At 36.6% G+C, this 12843-nt stretch overlaps 1 protein-coding gene across 6 annotated transcripts in view; it reads left to right on the top strand.

Annotated features, from left to right (window-relative positions):
• The window catches only part of STK32B (serine/threonine kinase 32B), a 175462-nt gene that overhangs the window by 20965 nt on the left and 141654 nt on the right, over positions 1-12843 (top strand). For all 6 annotated transcript variants that reach the window (XM_048047020.2, XM_013179850.3, XM_013179866.3 and 3 more), the window contains exon 2: positions 8539-8594. Coding sequence is in view for 5 of the 6 variants with exons in the window: in XM_013179850.3 (XP_013035304.1) it covers positions 8539-8594 (56 nt within the window). In the remaining variant the exon portion in view is untranslated. The remainder of the gene's footprint in view (positions 1-8538; positions 8595-12843) is intronic.

Genomic DNA, 12843 nt, shown 5'->3' with positions numbered 1-12843 from the left:
CAGATATTTCTTAATAGAATATACAAATAAGAGATATACAACGATACTTTTCCATAGTACTAGGATTTTATCCCAGCTTCTGGCAATCTAGAGCAGAGGTTGTTACACTTCACCATGCTTTAAAGATGACGTAGCTGGGAGATATCAAAAAATACTGACAATCACTCCCCTCCATCCCCCCCCCCCCCCCCGAAATGTAATTGAACTTTCCTCTGAATAATTTTTAATGGGAAATTAAATCTCATGGAAAATGGGAAACACTGCAAAATTAAAATGCTGTTAATTTCTGTTACAAAAAGTAAGTTTTATATTGGGAAAACAAGGCTGGTTTTGGAATGGAATTCAAATTTATCTTTTCAAGCTGATTTCCTTTTGGGTCCATTTAAAGCCATACTACATTTCTGTGATAGGATACTTCTACAAAGATGTTGGATTCTGATACTCCTTTTCCTTTACAAAGACCCAAATCTTGTACCTGATTACATCTTCCATTATCCAACACACCACCACCTCTGAGTGAACAAAATGCGCATCATTCAAGTGCTAAGAGTATACCAAAGTTATGGAAGATATAGTTTGGTCAATGACCTCTGGTCATAGATGACTGGATACAGTCATAATCACAAGGCATAGATCTTAGTACTGAACAAACTGTAAAGAAACCACTCTTGATCAATCAGGAAGTCTGAAATGGAAGTTTCTCAGTATCATGTAAACATTTCATTTTGATAGAGAAAACTGAAATACATATTTCCTTTTGCAAGATTAACTCTTTTCTGAACTTCTTCAGCTGGAGTTGTAGTAGGGTGGAAGTTGATTATTTGATCTGCTTCTGATATTTTAAAATACAAAAAATGGTATCAGTTCAAAATGAAAAGTTTATTTCAAACGATAATAGGAAAGTTACTTTTAAAAATCAATAGTCATAACTATTCTTCTCCATTTGAAATAACTTTTATTTTGAGAATAGACTAATGTTCAAGTATCAGAATTTTCCATGAGACAGGAATTACACTTTCCATATGTTCAGACTGCAAACATAATCAGGCTGAAATGTGTTTTTAAATTCAAAGCAAAATTAGCTGAATTTTGAATTACATTTATCTAACATAAAAAGATCCTCAATTTTTTCTAATTGCAACTAAACTCTGGATAATTATAAAAAAAGATTAACATAATAATTAGAAACAGTTTATACTGAGACTAAAACACTCATTAAGCTTGAAGTATTGAGCCATTGTAATGCAATTTAAATGCAAGGCCCCTAAATACAATGATAAAAATGCCATGCTCCATCATTAATGAGATAAAATCAACTCTGAAACTATTTTTTTTTCTTGTCCTTCAGTTATGTAACTCTTTCTAATTAGCATGTTCCCCAATCAATTAGTATATAGGGATGGCTCATTCCACCCATAAACCTAATGAAGCTACACAGATTTTGTATTCTTTGCTAACCTCAAAGGTATGGCTGGCTTTTCTGTTCCATCAACAAAAATTTGTTTCATACTTAAACAGAATCTTTCTTCACTAGCGCATTTCCCATCAATAGAGCATGATGGAATGTGGCTCTTTATGACTACCTTAACCATTTTATGCCCCTTAATCTAATTTTTAAGCACTCGTCATGTTTCTCCTGTCTATATCCATTCCAGCTGGTGACTCCAGCTTGAGTACTAAATTGAGTACTGAATATATATGACTGTATCTACTTGGTTATTCATCTTGTGTGTTTCTGTATAGAAGTACTATAGTAATTTTAACAAGCTTTGAAGGCTGCTGAGACATACTGAGGTTCTACCAGCACAGCATAGTGGATCTCTCTGGGAAAGGCTGGAGAATCTGAAAAGTAGACACACATAAAGACTGCAGAACTAGTCTGAAACCCTAATAGCAGTGCTGTTCAGTGAGTAGAGCAGGTCTAAAGCAGGTCAAACCTTACAGGCGAAATCTAGAAAAAAAAGTGATTTAGGTATTATTATGTTTTTCTGATTCACCCAGAAGCAGGAATTATTAAAACACTCTGAAATACAGTTGCAACACCTAAGAGAGTGCTCAGACTTAAACAAAAGTCTGTTTCCTTGGCTGATGGCCTATCACATTTCCTGATTCTGTTTCCTGTGAAAATGAAGCTAGATGTCTTGAAATGCTTTGTGTTACAAATATGGCTTTATTGTACACTTCCTAACGCTTTAGAAGTCTTGTTCTGGTTTTGACTACTGCCACAGAGACCAGTGGAAAGTCAGTGGGAATCAGCTAGAGAAGAAAAGCTGGGTTTAGCTCTGGAAGCTTATCAAGTTATTTATTTATTTATCTTAATTAATTATTATTATTTTTAAATAAAGTTCCTAATTTCTTTTATGTGATGCAAAGTAAGTCAGTGTTTTTCCTTTGACCACTTTCGATTGGATAGTTGCTCTTGTAGATACAAAATTATTTCAGGAATGATTATTAATTGTTTTTGGACTAATCACATAAGTATACTATCAATATCCCTCAGCTGCAGGAAGAGCAACAGCTCTGTGTAGCATCCACCTGATATACATATTGCCTCTTGAGCTAGACTTAATTTACACTCGAACAAATACTACGTAGCGTGAGAATATTTTAGAGTAGTAAAACTACAACTCAAAGGGTAGAAATGTTGGGTTCTTGTGTGATATCATAAATGAAATATAAAGATTTGTAATCTTTAAAGTAACAGTTTGCTTGTTTTGGCTTCATTCAAATCACTGTACTGTTTGTGAATAACATAGTAGAAGTAAATTCATATAAAATAATTATTTTAATACATCATTATTCATATAATGGTAATTTGTACAAAAGAAAAAAAAAACAATGAAAGAAAAAGAATAATAGTCCTTTCTATTAAAGCTATTCAGTGTTTTCACAGGATAGTTGTAAAAAAAGTAATAGTTTCTGAGGTGCAAATTTTCCCCATAGTTTACGTTATCCTTGAGGAACAGTTGAGCAAGAAAAACTTATTTTATCTTTCACCAGAAAGTTTTATATTAAATGGCTGCTCCATCAAAACTCATGCAGTTGGAAAGATGTGCCTGAGAAATGGTGTGGTCTGAAGAGGGACCTAGGTTCTGTTCTCATCTCTGCAGAAACTTGACGTGTGTGGTTAGAGTCAATCATCTACTTATTTCTGTACCTCCACTTCCACAGCAGGATATGCATTTCATCACTTTGAAAATTGCTTTCAATCTTTATAGGGAAAACACTATTACTTGAATTGACTGTCACTACTCTCCTGAATACTTGTGTGTCTGAGCACTAAACTACTTCCTATACCTAATTTCACAGCTGCTTAGAAATGTAATAATTCCTTTTTCTACAGATAGGGGCAGAAGGTATTGAAGCACTTATCTAAGGTCACATGAGAAGGCTGTGCCAGAAGAAGGGCTCTTGTAACCAAGCTGGTCACAAACCACTGTGTTATCCTTCTAAATATGCCTGATATTTTTGAGTGAAATAATGTATTTGATCAAGTATCTGTACTAGCTAGGACCACCTTTTTTTCACTTTTTCATGGCAGGCAGGGTGAAAACTTTCATTCAGGTTGTAAGCTCCATCACCATCATCCAAGATTTTATTAGTTCTACATTAAACTACTGGAAAAAGAAACACAAGGTTATTTCAAAACCATGAAAATAATCAAAGCAAGGTATACTGGTAGTTATAATAATTAACAAAGACTTGGAGCTGTGCAATGGAATTCATTTAAGATTTATTTGAGTGTAACTAAACTTAAAGAAACAAAATTCTTTATTTTATATGCATATATATCTCATTACTGAAATTAACACGTGTCAGTCACTCTGGTACTGTATCATGCAACAGACACCATAAACACTGATCCATTTTCTCCCTTAGTTAGCCTAATATCTTTGTTTTATTCCATAGTCTTTCTCAGCTTTTCATTAACAGTGACTTTTTTTGGTGGAAGACGGTGAGTGGAAAACACAGTTCTTGATTTTTCCAAAATGTTGAAAATCAAAGAAACTGAAAAGAAATTCCCTCATATTGTTGTGGGATCACTCATAATTTCATTCTGTGGATTTGTCTTTATGAAAAAATAGCTGAAGACAATATAAACTAATTTTGGTTTCTGAAAAATGTCTATTCTCTAAAGCTGAAGTTCAAAGGTGGTATCTCAGATCACCTAAGTATGGCATAATAGTAAAATTAAAGAAATTATCAGAAAGTTGCAACATATTTTTTTTCCTTGTTGAGTAAAATATCACAGAATCATAGAATCATAGAATATCCCGAGTTGGAAGGGACCCATAAGGATCATCAAGTTCAACTCCTGGCACCGCACAGGTCTACCCAAAAGTTCAGACCATGTGACTAAGTGCACAGTCCAATCTCTTCTTAAATTCAGACAGGCTTGGTGCAGTGACTACTTCACTGGGGAGCCTGTTTCAGTGTGCAACCACCCTTTCGGTGAAGAACCTCTTCCTGATGTCCAGCCTAAACTTCCCCTGCTTCAGCTTAACATCGTTCCCGCGGGTCTTGTCACTGGTGATAACGGAGAATAGGTCTCCTGCCTCTCCACTCCCCCTTGCGAGGAAGTTGTAGACCGCAGTGAGGTCCCCCCTCAGCCTCCTCTTCTCCAGGCTGAACAGGCCAAGTGACCTCAGCCGCTCCTCATATGTCTTCCCCTCTAGGCCCTTCACCGTCTTCGTCGCCCTCCTCTGGACACTCTCCAACAGTTTCATGTCCTTTTTGTACTGTGGTGCCCAGAACTGCACACAGTACACGAGGTGAGGCTGCACCAGCACAGAGTAGAGTGGGACAATCACTTCCCTTGACCGACTAGCGATGCCGTGCTTGATGCATCCCAGGATACGGTTGGCCCTCCTGGCTGCCAGGGCACACTGCTGGCTCATATTCAACTTGCTGTCAACCACAGCCCCCAGATCCCTCTCTGCGGGGCTGCTCTCCATCATCTTGTCGCCCAGTCTGTACATACAGCCAGGAGTCCGTATGTATAGCCAGGACAAATATGACAAACTATTTCTAAAAGGGTAATAGTTATATTAGTGTTACTGAAGAAATTGTCCTTCTGCAACCACACCATTATCTCAGCTGGGCTTTGTGCTAGGAAAATGTCATTAGCTACAACACCAGGCTCCACAAGAGAGTTAGACATGTCATGTTTTAGAGGACAAGAATACAATACTTGTGATATCTTCTTTACACAGAGGAAAAGGCGGTGTCTGATCTTGATGATATTTTGAACATTGGAAATGCTAGAGGTCATAGAGAGCTGTAATTCTTCTCAGAATAAGTGATGACCCAGTGGTGTTGAATTTTCACTAGAAAGGAGAAAAATACATACAGAACAGAAAAAAAATAAAAATAAAAGTGTGATGAACAAAATAAGCCATAAAATCTGACAGTTGGAGATTAAAAAAGCCTGAAGAGAATGATTAGTCTAGCAACAAGGTGTCAGTAATCTTAACTTGACCTTTCATTCTTTATTAGGATTGTGGTGCTAACATGACTTCTACATGGCTGATGTGCCATTGATGGAACTGTTTCTTAAAACATCTTAATTTTGCCTCAGCTGAACTTGGCATTGGTCTTAACTGCAAAATTATCCCTTTTATTATCCTTTCCTACCATCCCAAGGGATGAACTTCACCAGTATTTGAGTATACACTGAGAGTATATTTGGATGGTCGAAAGAGATCAAGTTGTCTCAGCTTAGTGAATTAACTGTTTTCAGAAAACTGCAGTGGCTACAACTTTAGCTCACTTCAAATGCAGACTCACATGTTTTCAAATACTTCAACAGTCATTTAAGATGATCTTTCTTTTCTGTCACACAAAACATGTTGCAATCACTGTCCCTTGATTTAAGATAAGGCTTATGATACAGTGAACTACAGAAAGAAAGTACTCTTTTTTCTTAATGAAGATTTGAAAATGTTACGTCCCACTTTCTAGTCATGTTAAATATAAAAATTGAGAAAATTTGATCAATTGTAATAGTTATGTTTTTCAACCACTTATTTGACTTACTAATAGTTCATGGCCATATAACTCATGGCCAAATGCATTGTTTAATCATTTCTTTCTTATGGAAGTCCAATTTATAATTAAATCTAATAACAAAAGAAGTTGCTCTACTTGTTCAGAGCAATAAGGACCACTAGAGAAATACAGATAAACAGAATAAAAATTATATGGACAACAAAAGATGTCCTTCTCATAGCTAATAATAAATGCTTTATTTCAGTTTCATAAAAAAAAAAAAAAAAAAGAAAATGAAAAAATGAAATAGTTTATCAAACTGATATATTTCAAAACCAGCCAGGCTTCAGCTCAATAATATAGTCAAGTTCTACTGAAATGTGACTTGAATTAAAACCAGATAATTATAGACTGCATCACCAGTTTTCCAGTTGTACTTGGGAGCTGGCCTCAACTGGATGCCTGCAAGGTAAAGGACAAAGTCAAAATAAACTTTCTTTAATTAAAATTTTTGTTAAAACTTCGTAAGATGAACAGAAAACATCAGAAGGCTTGAAAGCAGGGGAGTGACCTGAAGAACACCAGCTGGATGTGATGGAGGGAAAAGCTGCTGAATTTTCCACACTGAATAAAAGAATGAGATGAACATATTGTTTTGCATCTTTTCCATGCTGTGTTCAATTCCTATGAAAACTTAATGATTGTCTTAAAGATTGCAGTCATACTTGGGAAGGATGACTTGTGGGAACAAGATTTAAGTTGACATGACTGTGTGGAAGGCATTATTCTAAACTGACCATCTTGACTATCACACCAGTAATGACCAACAGGAGCTCCAAGACAGCATCCCACTGCTAAAATCTGTGGGCAGGGAACAAACATGCAAGTCGTTGACAGAAAATCTTGCTTCTTTCAAACATTTGGATAGCCCTAACTCTTACACGATTCATCACAAAATTTGTTTTCCAGCAATAACAGCTTATTAATCCTTTGCAAAGTTATGCATTTTTTAATTTTAGTAACCAAATCCTAAAACTACTGTATTCACAATTAACATCTTTGCTCAAGATGAGAGTCAGCTGCTTTCAGATCTGTTAGCTCTGGATTTGATTTAGTCTCCAGCAATTACCAGGAAGATGGTTGCTATAGCTGCACTAATGAAAGGGGTAACCATGTTTCCTTGAAGACAGTGTAAGCAAGCATAAATAAACAAATGTTTAAATATATTATGTGATATTAATAGTGTAAATGAGATACCACTGCAAAAGGGAAAATAAGATTTTTGCCTCTTTCAGTGGCTTGATATACATCAACCTTACAGCACTCTACTCATAACATAGCTTGAGCTGATATAATTTTTTTTATATAAATATTTAACCTATTATTAGATTTATATGATTTTCTTCTTCATCATGATGTAAGTCACATTTTATTGTACTTGTTCATGTTACCACATTTTTACAGTGACAGTTTGTTTGCATAATTTTGCTGATTACTCTTGCAGCAATAATAGGCATATAGTTGAAGGTACATGACTAAAGCCAGGAACATAGAAGACAAAAAAATCCTGTTAAGTTGCAGTGAACTTTGTCAACTTCAGTTCACTGAGTTTAGCTTTAAGTGAGATTCTTTTTTGACAAATGACTGTAAAATCTGTATCACACATTGTCAGGTTTGTGTTTCAATGACTCTAAATCAATTCTGTTCAGGATGTTGTTGGATTTTTTTAACCACCAGACCTACCAATGAACCAGAGATTTGAAGGTCATGCTGTGTTCAGTCTCATATAACACCAACAATAATGACATTTCTGAAAAATGAAATCTCTCACTCACTTTCACAGTAAACCACTTCAATGTTTAGGACAGACTCTGTCAGATTTTCATGAAATGGGAGTAAATCCATTCTACTGACAAGCTAAAATGAAAATTTCCCAAAAAAATTTATTCTACATCTACAAAATAGTCTTAAAATATTAGAATTATGTACTGTATTAAGGTGGCAAAGTCTAGAAGGGTTGATCCTACTAGTTCACCATGGGGCAAGCTTTCATCACTATAAAAGAATATGGTAATCACTGCATGGTGATTACTTGAAAAATACTATCCTTATATCACTACATATTCTGTTAACAGGTAGTATTTATTACTTGAATTATTCAATACCCACTTAAAAGATTTTAATTGTTCTAAAAAACACTGAGCAGTTTTCTCTTATAGATGTGTAATTGTAACCTTGTCTTGTTACTTGGTTAAGACAGGTTAATTGTCTTGTTTCTTGATTAAGGCAGGGGTATGGTTATTTTGGCGATACTGGGCATTGGATGCATTGGGCCAACATGGATTGATGAATAAAATTAATGGAACTTGTTTTAATGGAAACTTTTTGTTAGCTATTAAATATATTTGGTGTTTTAAGGGTAGAAGGTAAATATCACATGGTAAAATGACATTAATTGGAATCATTGTCATTTCTTTTGTTATCTGTTTTCTGATTCTGACTTAGCACTCTACAAACTGTACTCCTTCTCTTCTCTCCTTTGTTTTGCAGTTAACTTTGACCATTTTCAAATATTGCGGGCTATTGGGAAGGGGAGTTTTGGAAAGGTAAGAATCAATTTATTTTTAGCAGTTAAAAATGTAATAGAGAATTCATTTGTTTTTCCATCCTTGATCAGGTTAAAGGAATGTACGTTTGTAGTCTTTTGCTTCTAAAGAACATCTCATCACAACCATACTGACTCTCATTATTCATTAAACCATTTCTGTTACAATGTATTCACTCAGCTAATTGATTAAAAAATGATTATAATAATTAAGCCTTTTCAATGGGGATTAGGAAAGTTTAGAAATCAGTCCCCAAGACAAGAATATACAAAAAAGTAAGAGCATACTACTTTTTTAGACAGTCCACCAGAGCTCTTGTTCTGAAGTCTTTGGACTCATTCATGTCTCTAAAATAATTGAAATATTTTAAAGGCACTTTGCATAGATTAAACGCACTTCAGACTGTATAAACTGACATACACTGTAATTATGATCATTGAGTAAATGTTTGTTTAATTCAATGGGCTTTTGCTGAAACAGAGAAGATTAATGGTTTGTTTACACATGAGTAGATGACCTTTCTTTGCTATAATAAAGACTATAACAAGGTTTTAAATTTTAATATGGGTAAATACAAGGCCATGCAGCCAGAGAAAATCATATTATAAAAGCATTAGAAACCATTACTTGCAGGAATACATTTGGATGTGAAATATAACTTCAGTTACTGATCAAGCAATCTCTCTCTAGATCTTATTTTAAATGATTCTTCAATATATGCCAGATGAGTGCTAGTGAGATACTGTATTTACACATTAAACTCTTACATAGGATTTTGTTGGCTTTTGGTCTTCCATGCGTAAAAATGACTTCCAGTTTGCAGTAGGCTGAAATACTTTGTGAAGAACCTCATGGTCCTTCATAGTATGGTCTTTATCTGGTTCAGTATATTCCAAGAGAAGCCCTCTCTGAAGTCAACAGGAGAATATACTGCTATCACAAAATACAGGTTAAGAATCCCTTAAAAGTAAGGGCAGCTGGAGATTTGTGACTGTTTATTATCACAATACGCTGATGGAATATCATGTCAAACCAAATAGAGGTCCATTGCTGGACTGAAGTTAGGTCCAGAATAAACTATTAAAGGTATATCTAAATTATGCTGGTCATCACAAAGATTACCGCACCCATCTTTCCTCGAAACCTTCCCATTCACACCTCTATTGTCTATGCCTTCTCAAACGGGCCCTCATCTTTCCACGTCATGCAGAAAAAATAACATAAGCCTACATACTTTTTATAGGTTTGTTGTTTGATGGTGACCCATTCTTCTCCATAGCATTTAGGAAACATTTATGAATGTTTCCAAGACATTTATAGAAACTTCTAATTTTCTAACAGGTTCATATGGCTGCAATGTCCTTGTGAACCCATTTAGATGATATGTGTGTGTGAGAATAGTTTCACTACCCTGGGAGAACGTTACTCATGCCTAAGGTCCCCTTTAAACTTGAATCCTTATTTTGTAGTTGTCTATGCAACAGTCCTTGGCATAACAGTCTTATTTTTCCCAAATGAATGCAAGTATCTAACCAATCAGCTGATTTTTCCTTCTACAGACAGGGAAAGAAAGAAACACATTTCAAAATGACCTATTATACCACAGCCAAAAGTGCAACAGCAAATCAGTCACCATTTCAAGTGTCTTTCTCAGTGAGTCAGTCTTGCCTTTAACATTCATTTAGAAGCCTCTTTGCTGGCAACTTTTCCTATTACTGTCTTTCTGTAAGCACCTGGCAGCAGAAAATGTCAACAAATTATGCAAAGTCTTTAATCTCTATTGACTCGCTGTTTACTGTTTGGGATATATTGTGCTCTAGCATCCTACAACATGTAAAAAGCCATGTTTGGTATTACACTTTCCTTAAACTGCTTTATTCCTTTATGATTACTCTGTGGCCTTTTTGTTTTCTGACAGCACTAGAATTTTTTAAGTTATGTTCTACTTTTTTATTTTATTACTGTTGGTACAATCACTTTTTCTCTCTCAATATTTCACAGAATCACAGAATGGTTTGGGTCAGAAAGGACATTAATGGTCACCCATTTCCAACCCCCCTGCCATGGGCAGGGACACTTCCCACTAGACCAGGTGGCTCAAAGCCCCATCTAACCTGGCCTTGAACACTTCCAGAAATGGGGCTTCCACAGCTTTTCTGGGCAACCTGTTCCGGTGCTTCACTGCTCTCTGAGTGAAGAATTTCTTCTGAAGATCTAATCTAAATCTACCCTCTTTCAGTTTAAAGCCATTGTCTCTTGTTCCATCACTACATACCCTTGTAAAAAGTCCCTCTTCAGCTTTCTTGCAGGCCTCCTTTAGGTACCGAAAGGTGACTATAAGGTCTCCCTGAAGCTTTCTCTTCTCCAGGCTGAATAACCACAACTCTCAGTCATTCTTCATAGGAGAGGTTCTCCAGCCCTCTGATCATCCTTGTGGCCCTCCTTTTGACTTTTTCCAACAGGTGCATGTCCTTCTTATGTTGGGTGCCCTACAGTTGAATGCAGTACCTCAGGTGTGACATGTCAGTGACAAAGATGTTGCTGGTTTCATTACTGACCCCTGAGGAATGTCACTCATTACTGATCTCCACTTGGACACTGACCCATTGACCACGATTCTTTGAGTGCAACCGAGTGGTCCGTCCCTCAAATCCATGTCTCCAACTGAGTGGTCCATCCATTAAATCCATGTCTCTAATTTAGAGAGAAGGATGTTGTGTGGGGCGGCGTCAAATGCTTTGCACAAGTCCAGGCAGATGATGTCAGTTGCTCTTCCCCTATCCACCAGTGCTGTAACACCATCATAGAAGACCACCAGAATTGTCAGGCACAATCTGCCCTTAGGTGAAGCCATGCTGGCTGTCATCAATCACTTCCTTATTTTCCATGTGCCTTAGCATAGTTTCCATGAGGATCTGCTTCATGATCTTGCCAGGCACAGATGTGAGACTGACTGGTCTGTCGTTTCCTGGGTCTTCCTTTTTTTCCTTTTTAAAAATGGGGGTTATGTTTCCCCTCTTCCAGTCAGTGGGAAACTCACCAGACTGCCACGAGTTCCCTTTGGACCTATGGATGCATCTAATCTGATCTCATGGACTTGCACACCTTCAGGTTCCTTAGATGATCTTGAACCTTGTCTTGTCTTACAGTGGGCAGTTCTTAAATATTTCTTAAATTACTGTGGTTGCTACAGCAACCTTAGGCCTTAACAGGATATTGCTGCAGTAGGTATCTGATATAGCAGAGATTCCATACATTTCAGCTTTCCTTTGTGCACAGAGCTCAAGGTGACCCTCAGCACTTTCCCTCCTTCATCAGGGATGATTACTTCATCAGCTATTCTCTATCCCTCCCAGTTGGTTACAGAAAGCAACTTCCTTCCTTTTCCTTTGGCATTTTCAATTCACAGTAGTAACATTTGCTATTATAGAAATTCCTGGTCCATTTGGTATCAAATGCTTTGCATTCCAAGAGCTTGCCTTTTCTGAGAAATGGTCTCCTGTTCTAAGCAACTGCCCTAGAACATGCTCTTCTCTTAGGGATGTTTAAATCAGTGCAGTATTCTACTCTCTGTAGCTTCTTCCCTAAGGAAGGTGAAGATACATCACAGCAGTTGTGAAGAGCATAGGAAATGTGCATGGAGAGAAGAGACAAAAAAGAGCATGCTAATTTCTGGAAACAACCAGGCATGATTTTCTTAGTTTGGAAAGGGGTTCTTAAGAGCTCAGGTTGCACCCTAGTAAAGGAGATGATGAAGTTGAGCTCTGAGCCTGTGTAGCACCATTACACACAGAGTGACATACAAGCTATGGCAGGCTGATGTGTGATCACTCACCAAATACTTGTCCCCTCTTCCTGGGCACATGTATACATACCTAGTGTATATATCCCAGTGTATATATCTGTATCCATCAGTGTATATGGGTACTGATACAGACCTTTGAGATATTACCACAGTGACAGAGGTATCCAGGCTGTGATAGGTATGTGGCACTCCTCTAAAAGTGTCTTTGCTGGCTTCAGTGAACTTGCTTTGCTAGGTTGATGAAGGTAGCTCTTTTCTTAAACCTTGGTGTCCATTGAATGTAGTTGGAAATAAATTCTCTCTCTCTCTCTCTCTCTCTTTTTTTTTTTTTAAAGACCTGTAGGCTGATTATGCTTTACACATTTCAGCTGTTAGTATTTCTAAACACATTTGAGATATGCAAGGTCAGAAATTATTTCCTCCAAAGAGCTTTTATTCACATAT

The sequence above is a fragment of the Anser cygnoides genome, chromosome 4 (assembly GCF_040182565.1).
Source record: "Anser cygnoides isolate HZ-2024a breed goose chromosome 4, Taihu_goose_T2T_genome, whole genome shotgun sequence".
NCBI lineage: Eukaryota > Metazoa > Chordata > Aves > Anseriformes > Anatidae > Anser > Anser cygnoides.
This window is presented reverse-complemented; position numbering and strand designations above follow the sequence as displayed.